This window comes from Tamandua tetradactyla, chromosome 17 (assembly GCF_023851605.1).
Source record: "Tamandua tetradactyla isolate mTamTet1 chromosome 17, mTamTet1.pri, whole genome shotgun sequence".
In the NCBI taxonomy this organism is placed as follows: domain Eukaryota; kingdom Metazoa; phylum Chordata; class Mammalia; order Pilosa; family Myrmecophagidae; genus Tamandua; species Tamandua tetradactyla.
In genome coordinates this window covers 77907494-77927609 of record NC_135343.1, presented here as the reverse complement: position 1 = coordinate 77927609, position 20116 = coordinate 77907494, and the positions used below count along the sequence as shown (strand labels likewise).

General features: G+C 35.5%; 1 protein-coding gene across 12 annotated transcripts in view; it reads right to left on the bottom strand.

Moving 5' to 3' along the window:
- The window catches only part of BIRC6 (baculoviral IAP repeat containing 6), a 311805-nt gene that overhangs the window by 109315 nt on the left and 182374 nt on the right, over positions 1–20116 (bottom strand). For all 12 annotated transcript variants that reach the window (XR_013164578.1, XM_077135017.1, XM_077135019.1 and 9 more), the window contains 8 exons: positions 17396–17596; positions 15128–15407; positions 14024–14280; positions 13650–13758; positions 6430–6648; positions 4619–5399; positions 3466–3609; positions 2889–3018 (listed from right to left, as the gene is read on the bottom strand). Coding sequence is in view for 11 of the 12 variants with exons in the window: in XM_077135017.1 (XP_076991132.1) it covers positions 2889–3018; positions 3466–3609; positions 4619–5399; positions 6430–6648; positions 13650–13758; positions 14024–14280; positions 15128–15407; positions 17396–17596 (2121 nt within the window). In the remaining variant the exon portion in view is untranslated. The remainder of the gene's footprint in view (positions 1–2888; positions 3019–3465; positions 3610–4618; positions 5400–6429; positions 6649–13649; positions 13759–14023; positions 14281–15127; positions 15408–17395; positions 17597–20116) is intronic.

The window sequence follows — 20116 nt, the reverse complement described above, 5'->3', positions numbered from 1 at the left end:
ACCACCCAAGGGAAAGTACTATCCAAAAGCAGCAAAAGGAACAACCCCAAAGTCGCAGACAAGGCCTGGAATAGCTTGTGATGCCAGTCCTCAGTGCATTTCTAACAGGGTACTTAAAAGGCACAACCTCGGTAGTGAGGAAAAATTAGCCCAAGACCTGTGCTTTCCATACAGGGCTCTACTCCTCTTCTAACACAGGAATTATTTAAAGTCATTAAAATTAAAAATGAAAATGCAGTTCATCTCAGCAGCCACAATTTCAACTGCTTGACAGATAATATATTCGGACAGTACATGTTTATAAAAATCTCCATCATAAAAAGTTCTATGGACAGCTTTAACCTAGATTTAAACATATTCTGCTCCTTCCTAATAAAGCTTGTAAGCAGGACCAGAAAGCAACAAACTGCTTTCAAATAATTAGATCTCAGAACAAAGTAAAAAATATTTATTAGAATACAAAAAAAATATTCTGCACCCAAAAGGTAAAATTCACTATATTGGGCATCTAACAAAAAATTTCCAGGCAAATAAAGAAGAAGGAAAACCCCATAATAAGGAGAAAAACACTCAACACAAACAGACCCAAATATTTAAGAAAAGAAAGGAAAGCTTGAAACTAAGTAACAATAGGATCTATATATATATTTTTAACATGGGCAGGTACTGGGAATAGAACCTGGGTCTCTGGCACAGCAGGCGAGAACTCTACCACTGAGCCACCACTGACCACCCAACAGGATACATTTTAAAAGACAGTAGTATTCTGACACCTTATTGTGTAAGTTCTAACAGTATTCTAGATAACTGAAGAAAGGCAGATTAGTCCATTTGAAGACAGAGTAATAGAGATTACCACAAATAAAAAAATATAGAGGAAATAAAATGGGGGATAAAATTAATATAGTGGCTTACGCATAATTGGAATCCCTTAAAGAGAGGAAAGAGGGAGACAGAAAATATATGAAAAAATTATGGCCAAAAAATTTTCAAATGTGATGAAATACATAAACCCACAGATTCAATACACTCAATAAATTCCAAACATAAATAACATAAAAGAAAACCACACCAAGGCATATCATAAACAAATCACCTAAATAAAACCAGGCAGAAAGTTTTAAAAGTATCCAAGAAAGAAAGACACAGTACACAAAAAAAGCATTTCATAAAAGAAGAACAAACTGAGGACAGCAGAAGTAGTTTTTCCCTTATTATTTAAATTTCTTTAAAAGACAATCAACTGTTTAAAGCAAAAATACTGACACATAAACTTTACTATTTGAAACTAATGTTAAAAAGTATAGGAAATAGGTAAAATTATTATCTAAACAATTTTGGATTACTGTGTAATTATACATACCTAGTTATACATACATATGTATGTGTATATGTAAACACACACACAAACATAAGAATGTACCATAAAATATGAAGATCATAAAAATCTCAAGTCCAAAGTATTGCTACGGAGAAGTTAAATCAAGCATATATGAATTTTCGAACATTGCTCAGAATGACCTTTGTGAATATATTACTAAGATGTAGTGTCCTTCTTCCAAAGTAACCAATTTATTTTTAAAATTTTCATGTGATAAGGTAACTATTTTGTAAAATATTTTAAATAAAATGTCATTTTAGAAAATAGCATTCATTTACAGTAAAAAACAGCAATGTTAATGTTTCCAGTTATTTTATAATACATATTCACATCTTCCCATCAAATTAAATATATGAACTCTCAATAAATTAATTTCAGGATTGTTTCCCACTTCCTTCCTTAATTTAGTTGATTAATTAACTTTTCATTTTTTCTTCATCACATAGATGAATCAATTTCAGAGCTATGTTAGACAAATGCCTAAAACCAAATTTTAAAAAGTTTCATGTAACAGTTTACATGGTGATTTTTAAATAATCTACACATGACACCTTATTATGTAACTTGCATAAAGACAGGACAGAATTACAATTTTTTGTACACACTTATGTTAGATACAATGACTCTAAAAGTGGAAGAGAATCTTTTTTACTTGATTTTCTCAGTGTTCATATCCATTCACATGGTCTCAGTTACCATCTATATATGGCAACAACTCCCAAATCTCTTGAACCCAGTCTTTTATTTTGAGCTTTAGACTTAATTTCTAAATGATAAATGGACATCTGTAGCTCCATACTCCTAATTTTCCTTTTGATATCAGCTTTGCTTAAAAACGTGGGTACTTCCTCTTACATGCACAACAGAAACTACCTGTTCAATGAATATTCATTAATTAACTAGGATTTCTGAGAGGGAATAAACCCAAATTACCCATAGTCAAGATAAATATTGCCATCAAAAGCTTCTCTTTATTGATAACCTTGATGTTAAGGGCTATAGCCTATTATAAAGGCAGGAAATCTAGGGGGGAAAAGTTCTCTCTGCTCTCTTCATTGCCTATAAACAATAAGGTGACCAGTCAATTCTACCTACTTAATTTTCATCTCTTGACCACTCCTCGTTTCTTTTCTAGATTAAATAAATGTTTATTAAGCAGAATCCTGTCATCCAACCTAACAACCTGCAATCCATCTACCATAAAACAGCCAGCTGGTTTACTATGGGAAAATTCCATCAATGACTCCCAATGGCTTGCCTAGATTTCCAGCCACAATTTTTTTAATCCTATATATAATACACATTTCAACCACATCACACCAAAAGAACTATAAGTATTTGAATGTATTGTTCATTTCGTCCACTTGACTTGTTTCTTAAACTTTAGACTGTGAAGACATCTTGACATTTTCTAATCAAGAACTGATTGCTGAGTGAGTTGACACAGTAATTTACAGTTATACAAATAACAACATTAAAGAAAAATTAATACTTAAACCTGACTTGCCTGATACTCTGTCAAGAACTTCTGATAATGTTGTGGAGACTGGCAAATGAAGAGTACGGAACTTGTGACCTGCTCCATACATTGGATGTTGGATGACATGGCTAGTAGCATTAATTCTACCTTTGTAAAGCTGAAAATTAATTCAAATGAAATAAATAAACAACTTTTGGGAGTATACATCAATATGAAATAAGTTCAAAAGCAAAAATACAAAATTTAACAGAAGCATACAAAATATACAGTTATTTAACATATATATTAATTTGGTATGTTTGTCATGAGATTCATTTCTTGACCAATTTTTGCATTAGCACTATTTTACCTTAAATTCTGTCACTTTCTCCAGAAATCAAATTATAGTAGTCAGAGTAAAACATATTTAGGCTATTCCAGGCAGAGCAGCTATTCCCTAAAGAGATTTTCAAGTCCTGTCATTAAGTACAAAGGTTGGTCTTGATTCAGTTTGCTATATTAGAAATTAGAAGAACTTTGAAAAACTCTGATAGAAAATTTTAAAATATCTTTACATGCAAGTAATCATTTAAATTTAAATTTAAATTAAGCAGTATTTACTTACTGGACAGGGAGACTGAAGAAACATGGTTACTTTTTCATCCTCCAGCATCAACTGCAAAAATAATCTTCGTATAAACCCTGAAATGTTCCCAGATGTTGGAAGGTTCCCTCTCTGAGGGGATGTCTGGAACAGTTCACACAGAACCTGGCAAGGCAAGAGACTTAAAAAGTTAAATACAATCTTTATTTGCAGCTTTTCACTTAAAAGAGTCAACAGGAAATTAGGTTTGGGGATCGACAAGCATAATTTTAATACATCAAATCAGCAATCAAAGAAAGCATTTTATCTTAAAATATATAAATACAGAAGCTGTTAAAAATGTTCTGTGGCTAAGATAAATTACTTAGAATAACTAAGCTACTTGTAACTTTAGTCAATACGAACACAATTACAATAAAATAAAAGCTATGAAAAAGTCTACTAAAAAAATAAAATAAAATCATAGCAAGAAGCCGAGAGTGATAACTAGAAGCTAGAGACAGCGGGGCAGAAAGTATTCATGCTATTACACAAAGACTGGTATTGCCTCATTTCATAGGTCAATCAGCTTACCCAAGGTCACAACAGCTAGAAAGGAGCAGAATCTGGTAAAAAGCAACTAGAAATAATCTTTATATAATTCCAGCTTTTAAGATTTTTGCTCACACAGTCTTACCACAATAAATAAACTCTCACATTTTTATGTGATTTATCAGAAATCACCTATCTGAACCACACACTAGTGTCTGCGTCATTGGAACCATCATTTGCATCAAACTGGTTACAGCAAAATGCAATGTCTCAATGCAGATAAAAATATGCTGTCCACAGTCAAGTGGTTCCAACATTTGCAATGTTGCTCTTTGGAGCTTATTGTTTTCATTTGAAGGAATATAGAAAAAAGAGGAATGTAGGTTTATAGTAAGATTACCCACGATTTGCCCTTCACCGCATCAAAAGAATAACTGAGTTATGTGACACCATATTTTAATGGGACGAGGAGAAAAATACTTTATTTATGATTTAAACTCAGATCCTTAAAGAGACCCACCCTCAAACTTTACCATTATCCTGCCTTAATTCATACCCTCCCCTCACCTAATAGTGGTGTCTATGTAATAACATATAAAAATAATGAAATGCCTAAGACATAATTCAGTTTTTATTTTCTTACCTGTGCCATCAACTTTTGATTACTAGGGTGGCATGAAATGCACTGCAAAAAGAACGCAACAGTTGCATTCTCAATTGCTGTTCGTTGCTGAGTGGTCAATCCTGTTGTGGCAGCTGAAGAAACAGAAGCTGATCGTGCACTAGTCTGCTGTGCACCTAAATTATGTCCTCCAGGAGCAGACCCAGAATGACACAATAAAAACAACAGTGCTGTCCATAGTGGATTGACTTCAGAACCACCAAGCCAATCTTTCATAATATGGCTATTGCCAACTTCTGTCAGAAACCTAAGAATAGGTGCAACCAGGTCTGCTGTGACAGGCATCTTATTGCAGTGTTGGGGAACATGATGCCGCCTGAGTTTGTCTTGGGAAATATCTACTGACTGAGCAATGCTTTCGGAGTAAGAAATGTGGCTAAAGCAGAAACTAGCCAGACTCCTTACAAGAAGAGAGGGCAAACCTGAGTCTAATAATTGTTTTGTAGCTTCTGGAGACTGAGAAGAGGAAGCAAGGGTTGCCAAATGTGATTCAGTTAGTGTGAGAGGCGCTTGTGCATTTTTAGAGTCATCTGTTAAAGATGAACTAAGATCCTGCTTTTTGCGGTCATCTGTCATGGACAGTCTGTGATGACACTGTAAAGGAGGAGGGGTAATTCCCATCCAGCCCATAAGCAAAGAAAAATAATTTGGGTGGATGTGACACATGGAGCAAAGTAGACTATCAACAGCTTTCTTCAAAACCATATTGCAGGGAAGAGACATGGACCAATTAAAAAGCAACCTATGGAAATAAAAGATAACATGTTAATAATTATTAATAAAATAGTTTTTAAAAGAGAGAATTATTGTTTCAAACATTTATTAGAGATCAATCTATACTCTGAGGAAAATTATTTGATGGTAAATAATATAACCTTCTAAGGTAAGACTTAAGGAAAACTGCTTATGATTTATGTTATATTAAGAATTTAGTATGCTGGGAATTAAGTCAGACTTGCAAAATGAGTAAAGAAAACCAAGTGACCAGTATTTTAGCCCGGTTCTACCATTCTCTGGTTGACCTCTAAAAAGTCAGGTAAAAAAAACAACAAAATGTCACACAGAAGAAATGTTTGAGTTTGATATGACTAATGATTTACATTCATGTTTGCAAATCAAAAATCATTACTGAGTTTCATTACTAAGTTATGGATTATGCCAAATGGTAGCACCAGATATGAAGATGACAGACTGGAGGACAAAAGCCTCTGCCTACCATTTTATGAGTCATGGAATTCTTCAGAATAAATATAATATTCTGCTAGACTTAGCAGCTGTAAATTCAGCAAAGCCTTGGCTAAGAATGGTGAAGAAACACGGCTAACTAGAAACTACTCGTCAAAAGGATAGTACTTTAAAGAAAAGGATGACAACAACAACCAAGGACAATACTAAAAACTATCTAGAAAATATTATGTCTTTCAGATTTTGTAACTATTACTTAACCTCCACCTTAGCACAGTAATGATAAAAGAATCTGGTGGGTAAATATGCAAGACAAGTTTATATCACCACAAACTATAGGAACATATCCAGAAAGCATTAAAGCTTTAGGCAGGAAAATGAGAAATAGTAGACAGTATCATTAAAACATCTTCTTAAAACATGAGGGAAAATTAAACTTGTGACATATTTCAAAACTATACCTAATTATATTTAACCACTTTCAAATTACTATTTTCATCCAAATAAGCACATGAAATACTAGGTTTCATCAAGTGAAAACCCGAAGAGATCTAGTACTGAAAAAGGATTTCACAAATAATACTTACTCAAAGAGCTCTCGGTCCAGCAGTGCTGGTAAATCATATTCCACAAGCAGTTCATAACTGTGCCACAGAATTGCTGCTACGCAGTGCAGATGAGAAGGAGATGGCATTAGAAGACCATATTCTACTGTTGAATTAGGACACACGTAGCTCATTCTGTCCCTTCTCTTCATAGCAGCTACTCTTGCAGAATCACTGACCCATTTTAATAAGGCCTGAATTCTTAAAAGAAGAAAATGAATTTAAAAACCCAATTACAATTCAACTGACATTTCAGTGTACATGAATAGAATCTTTGCATATAGGCAATATACCAATTTTAACCAATCAAAAAGAGATTATACAACTATAACTCAGCAAATGAAAGGATACTACTCTTTTTGTCATTTATAAGAATATAAAATGTCTAGAATTATTGGATACATGGCTTAACAAACTCACTCTCTTCTCTAAAATTTCTCTCATATTATGGAAATCCACACAATGAAGAGCAGTGATGTAGAACTATTTCTTCATTGGCAGAGGCAGACTCAATACATTGTGTTCTGCATTTGAATACTAGTAACTTCAACCCGCTTTCATTTATTTCAACAACAGAATAAATCACCAACACATATACTCTTCCAAGATGCACCCTTGCCCCAAACCTCTGGAGTGGGGAACTTACAAAAATTTCAATTTTGAACTACTGAGAGCGAAACCTTTTAAAGTAATAATACCTTTGAGCTTTGGTATACAAGTCAAAGAAAAGAGGGAAGACTTTTCAAATCCTTAAAACATACACATATGTGTGGATTCTTCCCAAATTTCCAGTTTAAATGATAAGATCCTTTGTTTCATGATAAAAGAAACAGGGATAGGAAGAGTCAATCCCCTTTTCTACCCTGAAGAAGTGAACATTATGCTTACTATGACATAAAATTTCAATTTCATATCATAGGAAAAAAAGACAAAAGAAAGAGAACAGAGCTAAGGCAATTAGGGGAGAGTAATGTTCTCTCAGTCCATGACAACCAAGTTTTCTTACGTCTGAATGGCAAGCATTTACGTTTAAAAAGGAATTATGTAGAGGAAAATTTCAAATAACTTGTTCTGGAAAAATACTTAACACTAATTCTTTTTAATCTATTTTAACTACTCACAATCATGATTCAAATTTAGCACTAATGCCTATTTACTTTGTCAAAAAGTATTTCACTCTACTCTTTTTGTATGCTGTACAATCTATTTTTAAATGTGGCATAGTTATATAGTTTATCAAAAAAAACAAACTTAATGGAGAAGTTGGTCTATTTAATATTTTGAAGTTCTCTCTCTGAAAATGAAGTTACTTTGTTAAATATATTGTTCAAAAATTTTTAATTAAGAGATGAGGGAAGCTCAAAAATGGACAGCACAATACTAACTGTAATATAATGATGTTAAAACACTGAATTAAACTGCATGTGAGACTGATGGAGGAGGGCTGGGGGCATAAATGAAATCAGAAAGAAAGATAGACGATAAAGATTGAGATGGTATAATTTAGGAATGTGTAGAGTGTATAATGATAGTGACTAAACGCACAAATTTAAAAAATGTTTGTGCATGAGGAAGAACAAAGGAATGTCATTACTGCAGAGTGCTGAAAATAGATGGTAATTAATATTTTAAAATTTCAACTTACGTGTGAGACTAAAGCAAAAAATAATTTGGTACAAAATTTGTATTTTGACTAGTGCATCTCCTAATGTAACTTATGTTGATAGCTTGATTGAACACCATAGGTACTTGGAATCTTGAGTAGGACATGAGATTTTGTTGGTTTGTCCAGAGTGATGATCCGATAAATTCCAGAGTGATTTGACCTCTGAGTGGAAAAGTATTTGCAAAGTCCCCTTTGGGGAATGGTGAGAACGGGGAGAAATTCAACTTTCCCAAGTTGAATTCCTGACATTCTCACAAGCAGGGTGGACAACCAAACCTATAGGCTGAGCCCCCAGGTCTTGGGGTTTGTTCATATGAAACTTAACCCTGCAAAGGATAGGTCAAGTCTACTTAAAATTTAGGCCTAAGAGTCACCCCCAAGAGAACCTCTTTTGTTGCTCAGATGTGGCCTCTCTCTCCAGCCAACACAACAAGCAAACTCAACACCCTCCCCTTGTCTATGTGGGACATGACTCCCAGGGGTGTGGACCTTCCTGGCAACATGGAACAGAAATCCTGGAATAAGCTGAGACTTAGCATCAAGGAACTGAGAAAAACCCTAGAATGAGCTGAGACTTAGCATCAAGGGATTGAGAAAACCTTCTCGACAAAATGGGGGAAGAGTGAAATGAGACAAAGTGTCAATGGCTGAGAAATTCCAAACAGAGTCGAGAGGTTATCCTGGAGGTTACTCTTACGCATTAAGAAGATATCACCTTGTTATTCAAGATGTAATGGAGAGGCTGGAGGGAAATGCCCGAAAATGTAGAACTGTGTTCCAGTAGCCTTGTTTCCTGATGATGATTGAATAATGATATAGCTTTCACAATGTGACTGTGTGAATGTGAAAACCTTGTGTCTGATGCTCCTTTTATCTACCATGTCAACAGACGAGTAGAACACATAGAATAAAAATAAGGAATAGGGGGAACAAATGTTAAAATAAATTTAGTTTGAAATGCTAGTGATAAATGAAAGTGAGGGGTAAGGGGTATGGTATGCATAATCTTTTTTTTTCTGTTATCATTTTATTTCTTTTTCGGTTGTCTTTTTATTTCTTTTTCTGAATTGATGCATATGTTCTAAGAAGTGATGAATATGCAACTATGTGATGATATTGAGAATGACTGATTATATACATAAACGGAATGATGTTAATGTTTTTGTTTGTTCTTAATCTTTTTTTAAATCAATAAATGAATTTTTAAAAAAAGAAAGAAGAGGGAAGCAATTAGCTATAAATAAGCAAAAGCCATTACATTACTAAAGACTGGGTTATAATTTTCCCTGGAATATCTTCACTATCTAGCAACCCATTCCATTCTCCTAAGACTTTCCTGGTAAATTCTTCTGTGTGTGATACACCGCTCTATCTCCACAACTTTAAGGGCACAAAGTAGGGTTCAATAAATCGTCTATCTCTAAAATCTAACATGGTGTTAGGCACATAACAGGTATTCAGTAAATACATATAAAATGAAAAGTATCCACCAAAATTTAGTAATTTCTCTTAATAAATTATAAAACAAGAAATTATTTAAAAACCAAATGATTTCATTCTGAATAGAAAATAATAAAAAACATTAAAGAATAGCCTGCCTCAGGAAATAATCTCTGGCATAGACAGAGGCCAGTCATATAGTCTATAAAAATGAATTTCTAATATGGATGGTATTATAAACCCAGAGAATGCCAAACAGTTGCTCAGCAATTTAACAAAAACATGCTTCAAAAATACTTGGAGTTCTTAACAATTTGGAGGCAGAAGACATAAAGGGGAGACTACATTAATACAACTCATTTAAAATTACTCATACCTAAAAATCACTAAATATTAGGCTAAAGTTTTCAAATATTATTTAATTGGTCTGCTATTGTTTCACTGTGATAGAAAGAGGGAGAGAAGGGCTAACAATATAAGAAATAATCAATAACAATAAATAATCTAACAGAAGAGATGCAATCAACCTTTTCAAAATACTCCCAAGTACCTACAACAGACACAATATTACTATAAACATACACATTTAATAAGATGGCCGACAGTAGCTTGAGATTAGCCCTGCTCCACGGAAAAGTTAAGAGAAGAGACAAGAGGGCAACTGAGGCAACAATTTGGGAGTGCGGCTGACTTGGGAGCACCACATGCAGCAGCCCTGGCTGCAGAGGCCAAGGAACTGAGAGGCAGAAAGTTGGATCCTGGCATGGAGGCGTGAGCTGCAGAGCTCACGGGAGTGTACGGACAGATACTAGGAAGTAAACCAGGCCGTGTTCCTTGGGTGCACTACCTTCACCGGTGCAGCCCTGTGATCTGCGACTTAGCCCCCACACAAGAACCCCCTCACCCTCTCCCATTCCCTGTGCTCCAGGTGCCCCCACCCCACCAGCCCCCAGTGCACGTACCTGTCCCACACTCCCATCCCAAGTGCAGCCCAACTCACCTCTCTGCACCCCTCCTGAACACTACCTCCCCCTCCCTGTTCCCTGCAGACTATTGCCAGTGCATAAAGGTTGACAGCACTAACCTCCACACCTAGGCTACCTCCGTGCCCATCCCCCCCCCCCCACAACAGTGTCAGACAGCTTCACCTTGCCCTCCCTGAGCTCGGGGCATCCATTTATGGCACTCCTAGGCTCACGCATGTGCAAGGGCCCCCAATCACGTCATTCAGCTCTGGGAATTGCACATTACAGCAGTCTTAGAACCGCACATGTGCACAGCACTCAGTATCACACCAGGATTACGCCCCCCAGACCAGTGCACCTGCATTGCTACATCCTCCCTGGCTGCTGAGTGCCCATGTTTACAAGCACCAGCATAACATCCCCAACCTGTGCCCATACCTGCCCTGGAAGAAATCACCATAGTGAGTGCTCCACCCCGTGCCCTGCTCCCTGCTGTACAATCATCCCCCAAACACAAGGCCTTAGACTGAAAGAAATCAACTCCCAAAGTAAATCAATCAAGAAATTTATATGCAACAAAGACAGCAGAAGATCACAAGCATATCACAATGCACACAGATTAGCCCCACCTAATGACCAAATTAAAACACCTGAGGAGACACAGATGTTGGAACAACTAATCAAAGGTGTTTATACAACGCTACTTAATAAAATAAGTGGGACAGCAAATGACATAAAGGAGATCAAGAAGACAGTAGAAGAGCACAAAGAGGAATCTGAAAGAATAAATAGAAAAACAGCAGTAATCACAGAGGTTAAAGACTCTGTTGACCAAATAAAAAACATACCACAGGCACACAACACCAGAGTTGAAGAGACAGAAGAAAGAATTAAGTGACAGAGAGGACAGGATGACTGACTTCAAAGACTCAAAACAGCAAATAGCAAAAAAGATGGAAAAAATTGAATGGGAACTCAGGGAAATGATAGACAAAGTGCACAAATGTAAGAATCACTAGTGTCGCAGAAGGAGAAGAGAGGAATAAAGGGTTAGGAAGAGTAGCTGAGGATATAACGGGGGAAAACTTCCCAACCCTCATAAAGGACACAAATATACAAGTCAAAGAAGCCCAACGAACTCCAAACAGAATAAATCCAAATAGGCATTCCCCATGGCACATACTAATCAGTCTGTCAAATGTTGAAGAGAAGCAGAAAATCCTGAAAGCAGCAAGAGAAAAACAATCTACTATATACAAGGGAAATCAAATAAGCCTGAGTTCAGACTATTTAACCAAGCACCCTGGAGGCAAGAAGGAAGCAGTATGATAAATTCAAGATCCTGAAAGAGAAAGACTTTTAGCCAAGAATTCTGTACCTAGCCAAATTGCCCTTTAAAATTGAGGGAGAGATTAAAGTTTTCACCAACAAAGAAGTCCTGAAAGAATCTGTCAACAAGACGCCAGCCCTACAAGAAATACTAAAAGGAGTTCTGCCAGTTGAAAAAAAAAAGACAAGAGAGGGATGTCTGGAGGAGGGCACAGAATTGAAGAGTACCACTAACGGTAATTTAAAGAATACAAACAGAAAGAGGGAAAAGAATGTATAGATCTGACAAATAAAAAAGATAAGATGGAGGAATCAAGATATGCCTTCTCAGTAATAACTTTGAATGCTAATAGACTAAACTTACCAATTAAAAGACAGATTGGCAGAATGGATTAAGAAACATAATCCAGCTATATGCCGTTTATAAGAGACTCATTTTAGACACAAGGATACAAATAGATTGTAAGTGAAAGGATGGAAAAAGATCTTCCAGACACGTTGTAACCAAAAGAAAGCAGGAGTAGCTATACTACTATCGGACAAAATAGACTTTAAATGTAAAGACATCATAAGAGACAAAGAAGGATACTATATACTAATTAAAGGTCAATTCACCAAGAAGATACAACAATCATAAATGTTTATGCTCCCAATCAAGGAGCTCTAAAGTACATGAGACAGACATTGGCAAAACTGAAGGGAACGACGGATGTTTCAACAATTGTAGGAGACTTCAATACCCCACTCCCCTCTATAGAAAGAACAACCAGACAGAAGATCAACAAGGAAATAGAGAAGTTAAAAAACTTGATAAATGAATTCAACCTAACAGACATATATTGGTCATTGCATCTCAAAGCACAAGGTCATACATTCTTCTCTAGTGCTCATGGAACATTCTCCAGGATAGATTATATGCTGGGGCACAAACAGGTCTTTATAAATTTAAAAATATTGAAATTAATCAAAGCACTTTCTTTGAACACAATGGGATGAAGCTGGATCTCAATAACCACCAAAGAACGAGAACATTCACAAATACATGGAGATTAAATAACACACTCTTAAACAACCAGTGGTTCAAAGAAGAAATTGCTAGAGAAATCAGCAGCTATCTGGAGATGAATGAAAATGAGAATATAACTTATCAGAACTTATGGGATGTGTCAAAGGCTGTGCTGGGAGAGAAACTGATTGCCTTAAGAGTCTATATTCACCCTAAGTCAAACCAGGGACTAAAGTCAGCTGTATGATTATAAAAATATGCTTTCATCAGTTGTAACAAATGTACCACACTAATGCAAAGTGTTTGGTATATGGGAACCTTGTATTTTATGAATAAGTGTTCTGTAAACCCACCACTTCTTTAATAAAAAAGAAAAAAATTTTTTTAAGAAATAAAAAAATAATAGGCTTAGAATTTAAACAACAAAAAGTAACTACTTAAGATAGTATGATTATTACACTATTGATCTGCAAGGATTCTACTACAACAGATGTGCATAAGATAATATTTTATTCTACTCCATCCATTTCTCAAAAACTATACTGACTAAGAATTCTCAGTTCAAATTTGCGTAAAATTATGTTCAAATGCAAGTAAATTATAGTTTAATATATAGAAAAAGCTCTAACAGCTACATCAAATGAAGCATGAAGGTAAATATATATCTTCTATGAGATCATCTAAGGAGAACACATAAAACATTCAGCACAGTGTGTGTACTATATAGGAATAGGGTATAGGAATACTGAATAGGGTATAGGAATGCTTTTAGATGAAAAATAGGACCACCATATACCTTTCTTTGGTCCCAGGATCCTGAGTTGTTCCTAGCTGGTAAAGAATATCTATTGTAGAGTCAGAGGAGAGTCCATTCAGTCTTCCAAAAAGCAAAGGGCTATTCAAATCTTGCAAAAAGATCAAAAGAACAAGTTTGCTAAAGAAGTAAACAGGATGGGAAGATTTGCTCAATTTCATTTTTAAATTATTACTTAAAAATAACTCTTCTGTAAATTCCAAAAAAAAAAAAAAAAAAAAAAAAACCCGTCCAAAAATTAATGAAGCCTTTAAAGGAAATTAATTTTAGAAACAGAATTAATCACAAAGCTCATATCATCCAACTGCCATTACTCTGCAGATAAGCGAAATTAAAATATCAAAGTTAGTTGTCACCTGTAGGATCACTGCCTGATGCTGCACAATTTCTCAGGAGAATGTCTATAAGCTTCAGGCCAATTCTAGTGGACTGCAGTCCTATCTTTACAAGCACAACCTCAATGTTGGGGGAATGCATTCCACAGTATGGTGACATCAATAAGGCAGCACAAGTCTGTAGCAGATTAGCAGTAGGTGCAGCTGCACTTGCCATCATTCCTTCCAGATCACTTATGTGGGTAAGACAATGATGTAATAACCGTAACCATCCAATACTGAAATACACAATACAACACGGCTTGTATTATAAATATAAATAGCTCAAGTTATTTCAGGAGTAAAAAAGAACTTCTGAAAGATTGGGATGCTGTGTTTCATTAACGCCATCAATCTATTTAATAAAAAATCAGGTTCTCAATTATGCAAAATCATTAAATAATTAAGCATACAGTTACATTTCCACTGTAACATCACAAACCTAAGTACTTAAGTGCTCACAGTATTTAGAATTATGTGCTTGTTTGCTTTTTAATTAATCAGGAGAGCAGATTTTTGGCATAGACAATTCTTTATGTGTGAATATATACTACATAGGATTACATATTTACAAATCCATAACATTTTAGCAGCTTGAGAATAAAAAAGGCAAAAACCTTCAATAAAACTAATCTACAAAATTTTCAACCATCAAACTTTGTCAGAATAATGTTTATTAAAGGATACACTCTGTTTGATCAGCTGTATGGTTCAGATAGACTCTTTCTGTGGATAAGCATTTAGGAATTATCATATAAATTTAGGCCTTGCTTCATATGGCAGGCTTGTATGGTTCAGATATACTCCTGCTATGAGGCATCTGGGAATTCAAAGAACTAGAATGCATACCCACACAAACCCTCACACACAGCATTGATATCTTAAGGATAAAACACGTAAATCTTCATTATAACCAGGATTAGGGATTTGCTTCTACAAAATTATTATCTCTATTATATAGTAAAATTGTATTATATGGATACATATGGAATAAAGAACCTCCTAAGAACTAAAAAAGAAACCACAGAATAAATACTAAATTCATAGAAAGCTTACTTAAGACTTCATATGAAAAATAAAACTTACCTTGTTTTAGATACCTGATCTTCTGATGGAAGAAAGGGATTATTAACCGTTGCTGAAGAAGTGGTACCAAAAGCTGTGAGGCCCAGTAATTTAATTTGTGAAAGACCTAACGTGCTGGCATCTCGTGGACGATGTAGTCGAAGGCAGACAGCAGAGGCTACTTCAGCTTTTACAAGCTGAATTTTTATGTAAGTGAGACCACTTGTGACAACAGGAGTGGACAAAGGTAGCATATTTACCCCATCTGCACTTACTTCAACAGATACTGAGGATGGGCAGGCTGCAGGAAGAGAAAACTGGGCAATTAATAAAGAAAAAGTGAACCAGACTTCATAGTTGAAATCCTATTGAATTAGAAGATTTGTTATTCATTATGAACTTGGAAAAATAAAATGCATAAGCCAGATCATATTTGTTACTGACTTTCACCATAATTAATTTTGGAGCTAATGTCTAGCAGACTAGATATTTGATCCACAATACAATAAAAATCATACTTAAAATTTCCTACCACTGAACTAAAAACAAATGGAGCAACTGAAGATACCCAATCCACATGTACATAATTCTCTCCATGAAAAAAGCAGTCAAATAGGCACATAAATCTGCAGCTCTACTTTGCTACTCAGAATTAACACCAACAGTATGACACTACATTCAATTAATCTGGTATGGGCTTACTGATCTAAATAATTCTGGTAATAGAAAATATAAGTGTTTCACAACAACTCATCATTTCACTGCTACCATACTGCAATGTTTGGTTTTTTAATTTTTACATAAACCTCAATTTCCCGTTTGTGGTAGTTAGATTCAGTTGTCAACTTGACCAGGTGAAGGCACCTAGTTCTGTTGCTGTGGACACGAGCCAATGGTCCATGAACCTCATCTGTTGCTGATTTACATTTGCAGTCAGCTAGGAGGCATGCCTGCTGCAATGAATGACGTTTGATTTAATTGGCTGGTGCTTAAATGAGAGAGTGCAAAATGTAGCACAGCCCAAGCAGCTCAGCATACCGCATCTCAGCACTTGCAGCTCAGCCCAGACCTTTGGAGACGCAGAAAGGAATCACCCCGGGGAAAGCTCTTGGAACCCAGAGGCCTGGAGAGAGGGCCAGCAGAGATTACCCTGAGCCTTCCCATGTAAGAAAGAACCTCAGATGAAAGTTAGCCCTTTCCTCTGAAGAACTAACAAAAATAAATTTCCTTTTATTAAAAGCCAATCCATCTCTGGTGTGTTGCATTCCAGCAGCTAGCAAACTAGAACACCATTTAACCACTTTTAAGTATACAATTCAGTGGTATTAATCAAAAACCCAAAACTGTACTACCAACACTGTTGCAGGATTACAAAATAATACAGCCACTGTGGAAATCAGTTTGGCAGTTCCTCAGAAAGTTGAACACATGATTACCATCCAACCTGGCAAATCTACCTTTTGGTATCTGCCCAAAAGAATGGGAAGCAGTGACTGGAACTGATATTTATGCACCAATGCTTACTGCAACATTTTCAAAGATAGTCAAGTTGCTTCCACGTCTAACCTTTTGTTTCCCTTTCAAAATTTAACCACACATACAAAAGATTTCTATTTTATAGGGAAGCCAATTAAGTAGCAACTGATAGCTGCTAGAGGAAAATTACTTCTTCCTATCTATCAACTAGAACAAGCTCAGAAATTTAATTTTAATTTTAAATTTCAATGTTGAATTAGAGAGTAACATTTATTATATGCCAATCACATGCCAAGTATTAAGATTAACATTCATAACCCTTTTTACTACTAAGTATTATCCACATTTTAAATAAGCAGAGTCAGAGATTAAATAATCCAAACACCCATAATGAAGAGATGGCACACCTTATAACCAAACCCATGTTTGACTCCAAAACCTACGTTATTTTCATTGGTACTAACTGAGGACCTGGTTAGAAAAAATAAAATTGCTAACTATATGTATGTAAACTATTCCAACTTAATACTAAGTTTATAAAATTGTGGGGGAAAGGAAAGGCAAAATAACATATAACAGGGATGTTGGTGTTTGAATTTCATTATATATTCTGCTTGTTTGAGAATAATAGTCATATTTCACTTCAAGAGAAATTACTTGGTAGAAGTATTAAATTTTACACTAAAAACTGTTCAAAATTAAGCAATCTGGTAATTATAAGTGCATCACCGCTTGCTAAGTTTTCTCTCAGTTTCAAGTATTTCTAAATTATATTTTCTTCTCATGATGCTTCTTTACAAAAATATTACTCACTTGCAAGAGATGCAAGGTGAGGCTGGATATGAATCTCTTTAAGAAGCACTGCTGCAGGAAGATGTATGGTAAGGTCACACCAAGCCTCTTCTGGCAGAAAGATGTAAGACCAAGCAGCTGAGCGAGCTCTTCTATGGGGAGGTGTGGCCTGCAAAAGTACTTCAGCTGGCTGGGCGGTAGGACTGCTAGATGTGATAGTTCCTACAGAAGATATTTAAATAAGACATGAATTTGCAAAAGAAACTCAATAAAGTATAAAGAATTATTCAAATTATAATAATTAAAATGAAAAATTAAAATGAAAATATGAACATTTGATATATTAAAAATATACTTAGTACTCTAAGCATGACTGTGATGACAGTCAGAAAACCTCAGGACATTCAGCCAACTAGCAAGGTGATACATTATTAACTGCTGCCTAATTTCTTTATAGGAACACATAATGAAAACTGAAATAGTGACAATGAATCTAACACAATTCTCAAATGGTTTCAGTAGAAAACAATGTTCAATACACTCTTAATTTTGAAAAAAAAACTACCTTTATTTTACTGTCATTGTTCCTGAACTGGAAATACTAAAAGAAAAATTGAAAAGAACTAAGTGGATTGGATAAGGAGCCAAACACCTAAATACAAAACCTTTTTTTTAAAAAAAGTTTCACTTAAAATAAGCAACAAGTCCTTTAACATATTTACAGGGAAAACTGAGGTAAGACCCTCATACTTAGTTTCACAGATTCTATTTCTAAATAAACTCAGAAATAAAAACAAATTTTATTGCTTAAGAACTATGAAAAAATTTCAAAGCTTTAACTTCTGTGTGATATCAAAGGGAGAGATCTTTATTTGCTGCACAATTTATATTTTGGGGGTTACATTATATTTAATTTAACTTGGTTAGCTTATTTGAACACAATAATTATATGAAATCTTGAATAGGGCGTGGGATCTTGTTGGTTTGTCCAAGTTAAAGTGATACCTGATACAGCCCAGAGTAATTAGGGCAGACAATAAATTTGCAAAGTCCCCTTGGGGGAATGGGGAGAAAGGAGGAAATACTCAATTTCCCCCATGTGGGGAATTACTCAATTTCCCCCATGTGGGGAATTCCTGATATTCTCCCAAGCAGTGGGCACAATCAAATCAATGGGCTGAACCCTCGATCTTGAAGTTTGTCCCTATGAAACTTATTCCTGCAAAGGAGAAGCTAAGCCTACTTATAATTATACCTAAGAGTCACCCCCAGAGAATCTCTTGTTGCTCAGATGTGGCCTCTCTCTCTAAAGCAACTCAGCAGGTGCTCACTGCCTTCCCTTCTATGTGGGACATGATTCTCAGGGGTAAAAATCTTGCTGACAACATGGGACAGGACTCCCGGGATGAGCCAGGACCCGGCATCATGGGATTGAGAAAGCCTTCTTGAATAAAAGGGGGAAGAGAAAAATGAGACAAAGTTTCAGTGGCTGAGAGATTTCAAACTGAGTCAAGAGCTTATCCTGAAGGTTATTTATTTTTTTTACTTTTTAAATTGTATAATATAACATATATACAAAGCAAAGAAAGAAAAAAGCAATAGTTTTCAAAGCACTCTTCAGCAAGTGTTACAGGGTAGATCCCAGAGTTTGTCATGGGCTGCCATACCACCATCTCAGATTTTTCATTCTAGCTGCTCCAGAATATCGGAGGCTAGAAGGAATTTATATATATATATTTTTTTATCACCACTTTTTCTTCTTTCTCGAGAAAAATAACATAAATACAAAAAAGCAATAAATTTCAAAGCACAGTGCAACAACTGGTTGTAGAACAGAATTTAAGAGTTTGGTATGGGTTACAAGTCCACAATTCCAAATCTTTTACTTCTGGCTGCTCTAAGATACTAGAGACTAAAATATCAGTATAATGTTTCAGCAACCATATTCATTTATTAAAAACTACCTTCTCTGTATAACTCCACCATTACACCTTTGACCTTTCTCCCACTCTTTATGGGTATTTGGGCTATGCCCATTTTAACTTAATCATGTTGGAAGGGGCTGGCAATAATAAGGGATAGGGAGATGGAACAAGCTGATATTCTGGAGAGGCTGGCCCCTCTAGATTTCAGAATTTATCTTGTCCAGGTCTGGAGGTTGTAGGTTTTTGGAAAGTTACCCCTACACATGGTACATTTGTAGAATTTATATATTGCTGTAGGTGTTCTTTAGGATTGGCTGGAATGGCTTTGTTTGGGGGTTGGCAAGTTATGATAGATGGCAATGTGTAACTGAAGTCTGCATAAGAGTGACCTCCAGAGTAACCTCTCGACTCTAATTAAACTCTTAGCCACTGATACCTTATAACAAATATAACGCTTCTTTTACCCCTTCTGGTCAGGATGACATTGTTGATCCCACAGCAGCAGGGCCAGACTCATCCCTGGGAATCATTATCCTGGAGATTATTTTTATGCATTATATAGATATTCCTTTTTACTTTATGGTGTACCAGAGTAGCTAGAGGGAAGCACCTGAAACTAGTGAACTGTGTTCCAGTAGTCTTGATTCTTGAAAAGGACTGTATCACTATATAGCTTTTACAACGTGACTGTGTGATTGCGAAACCTTGTGTCTGATGCTCCTTTTATCCAGCGAGTCAAAAATAAAGGATAAAAAAAATAAACATATAATTGGGGTTGGGGGGATAAAGGGAAACAAAAATTGAGTTGATTGAAATA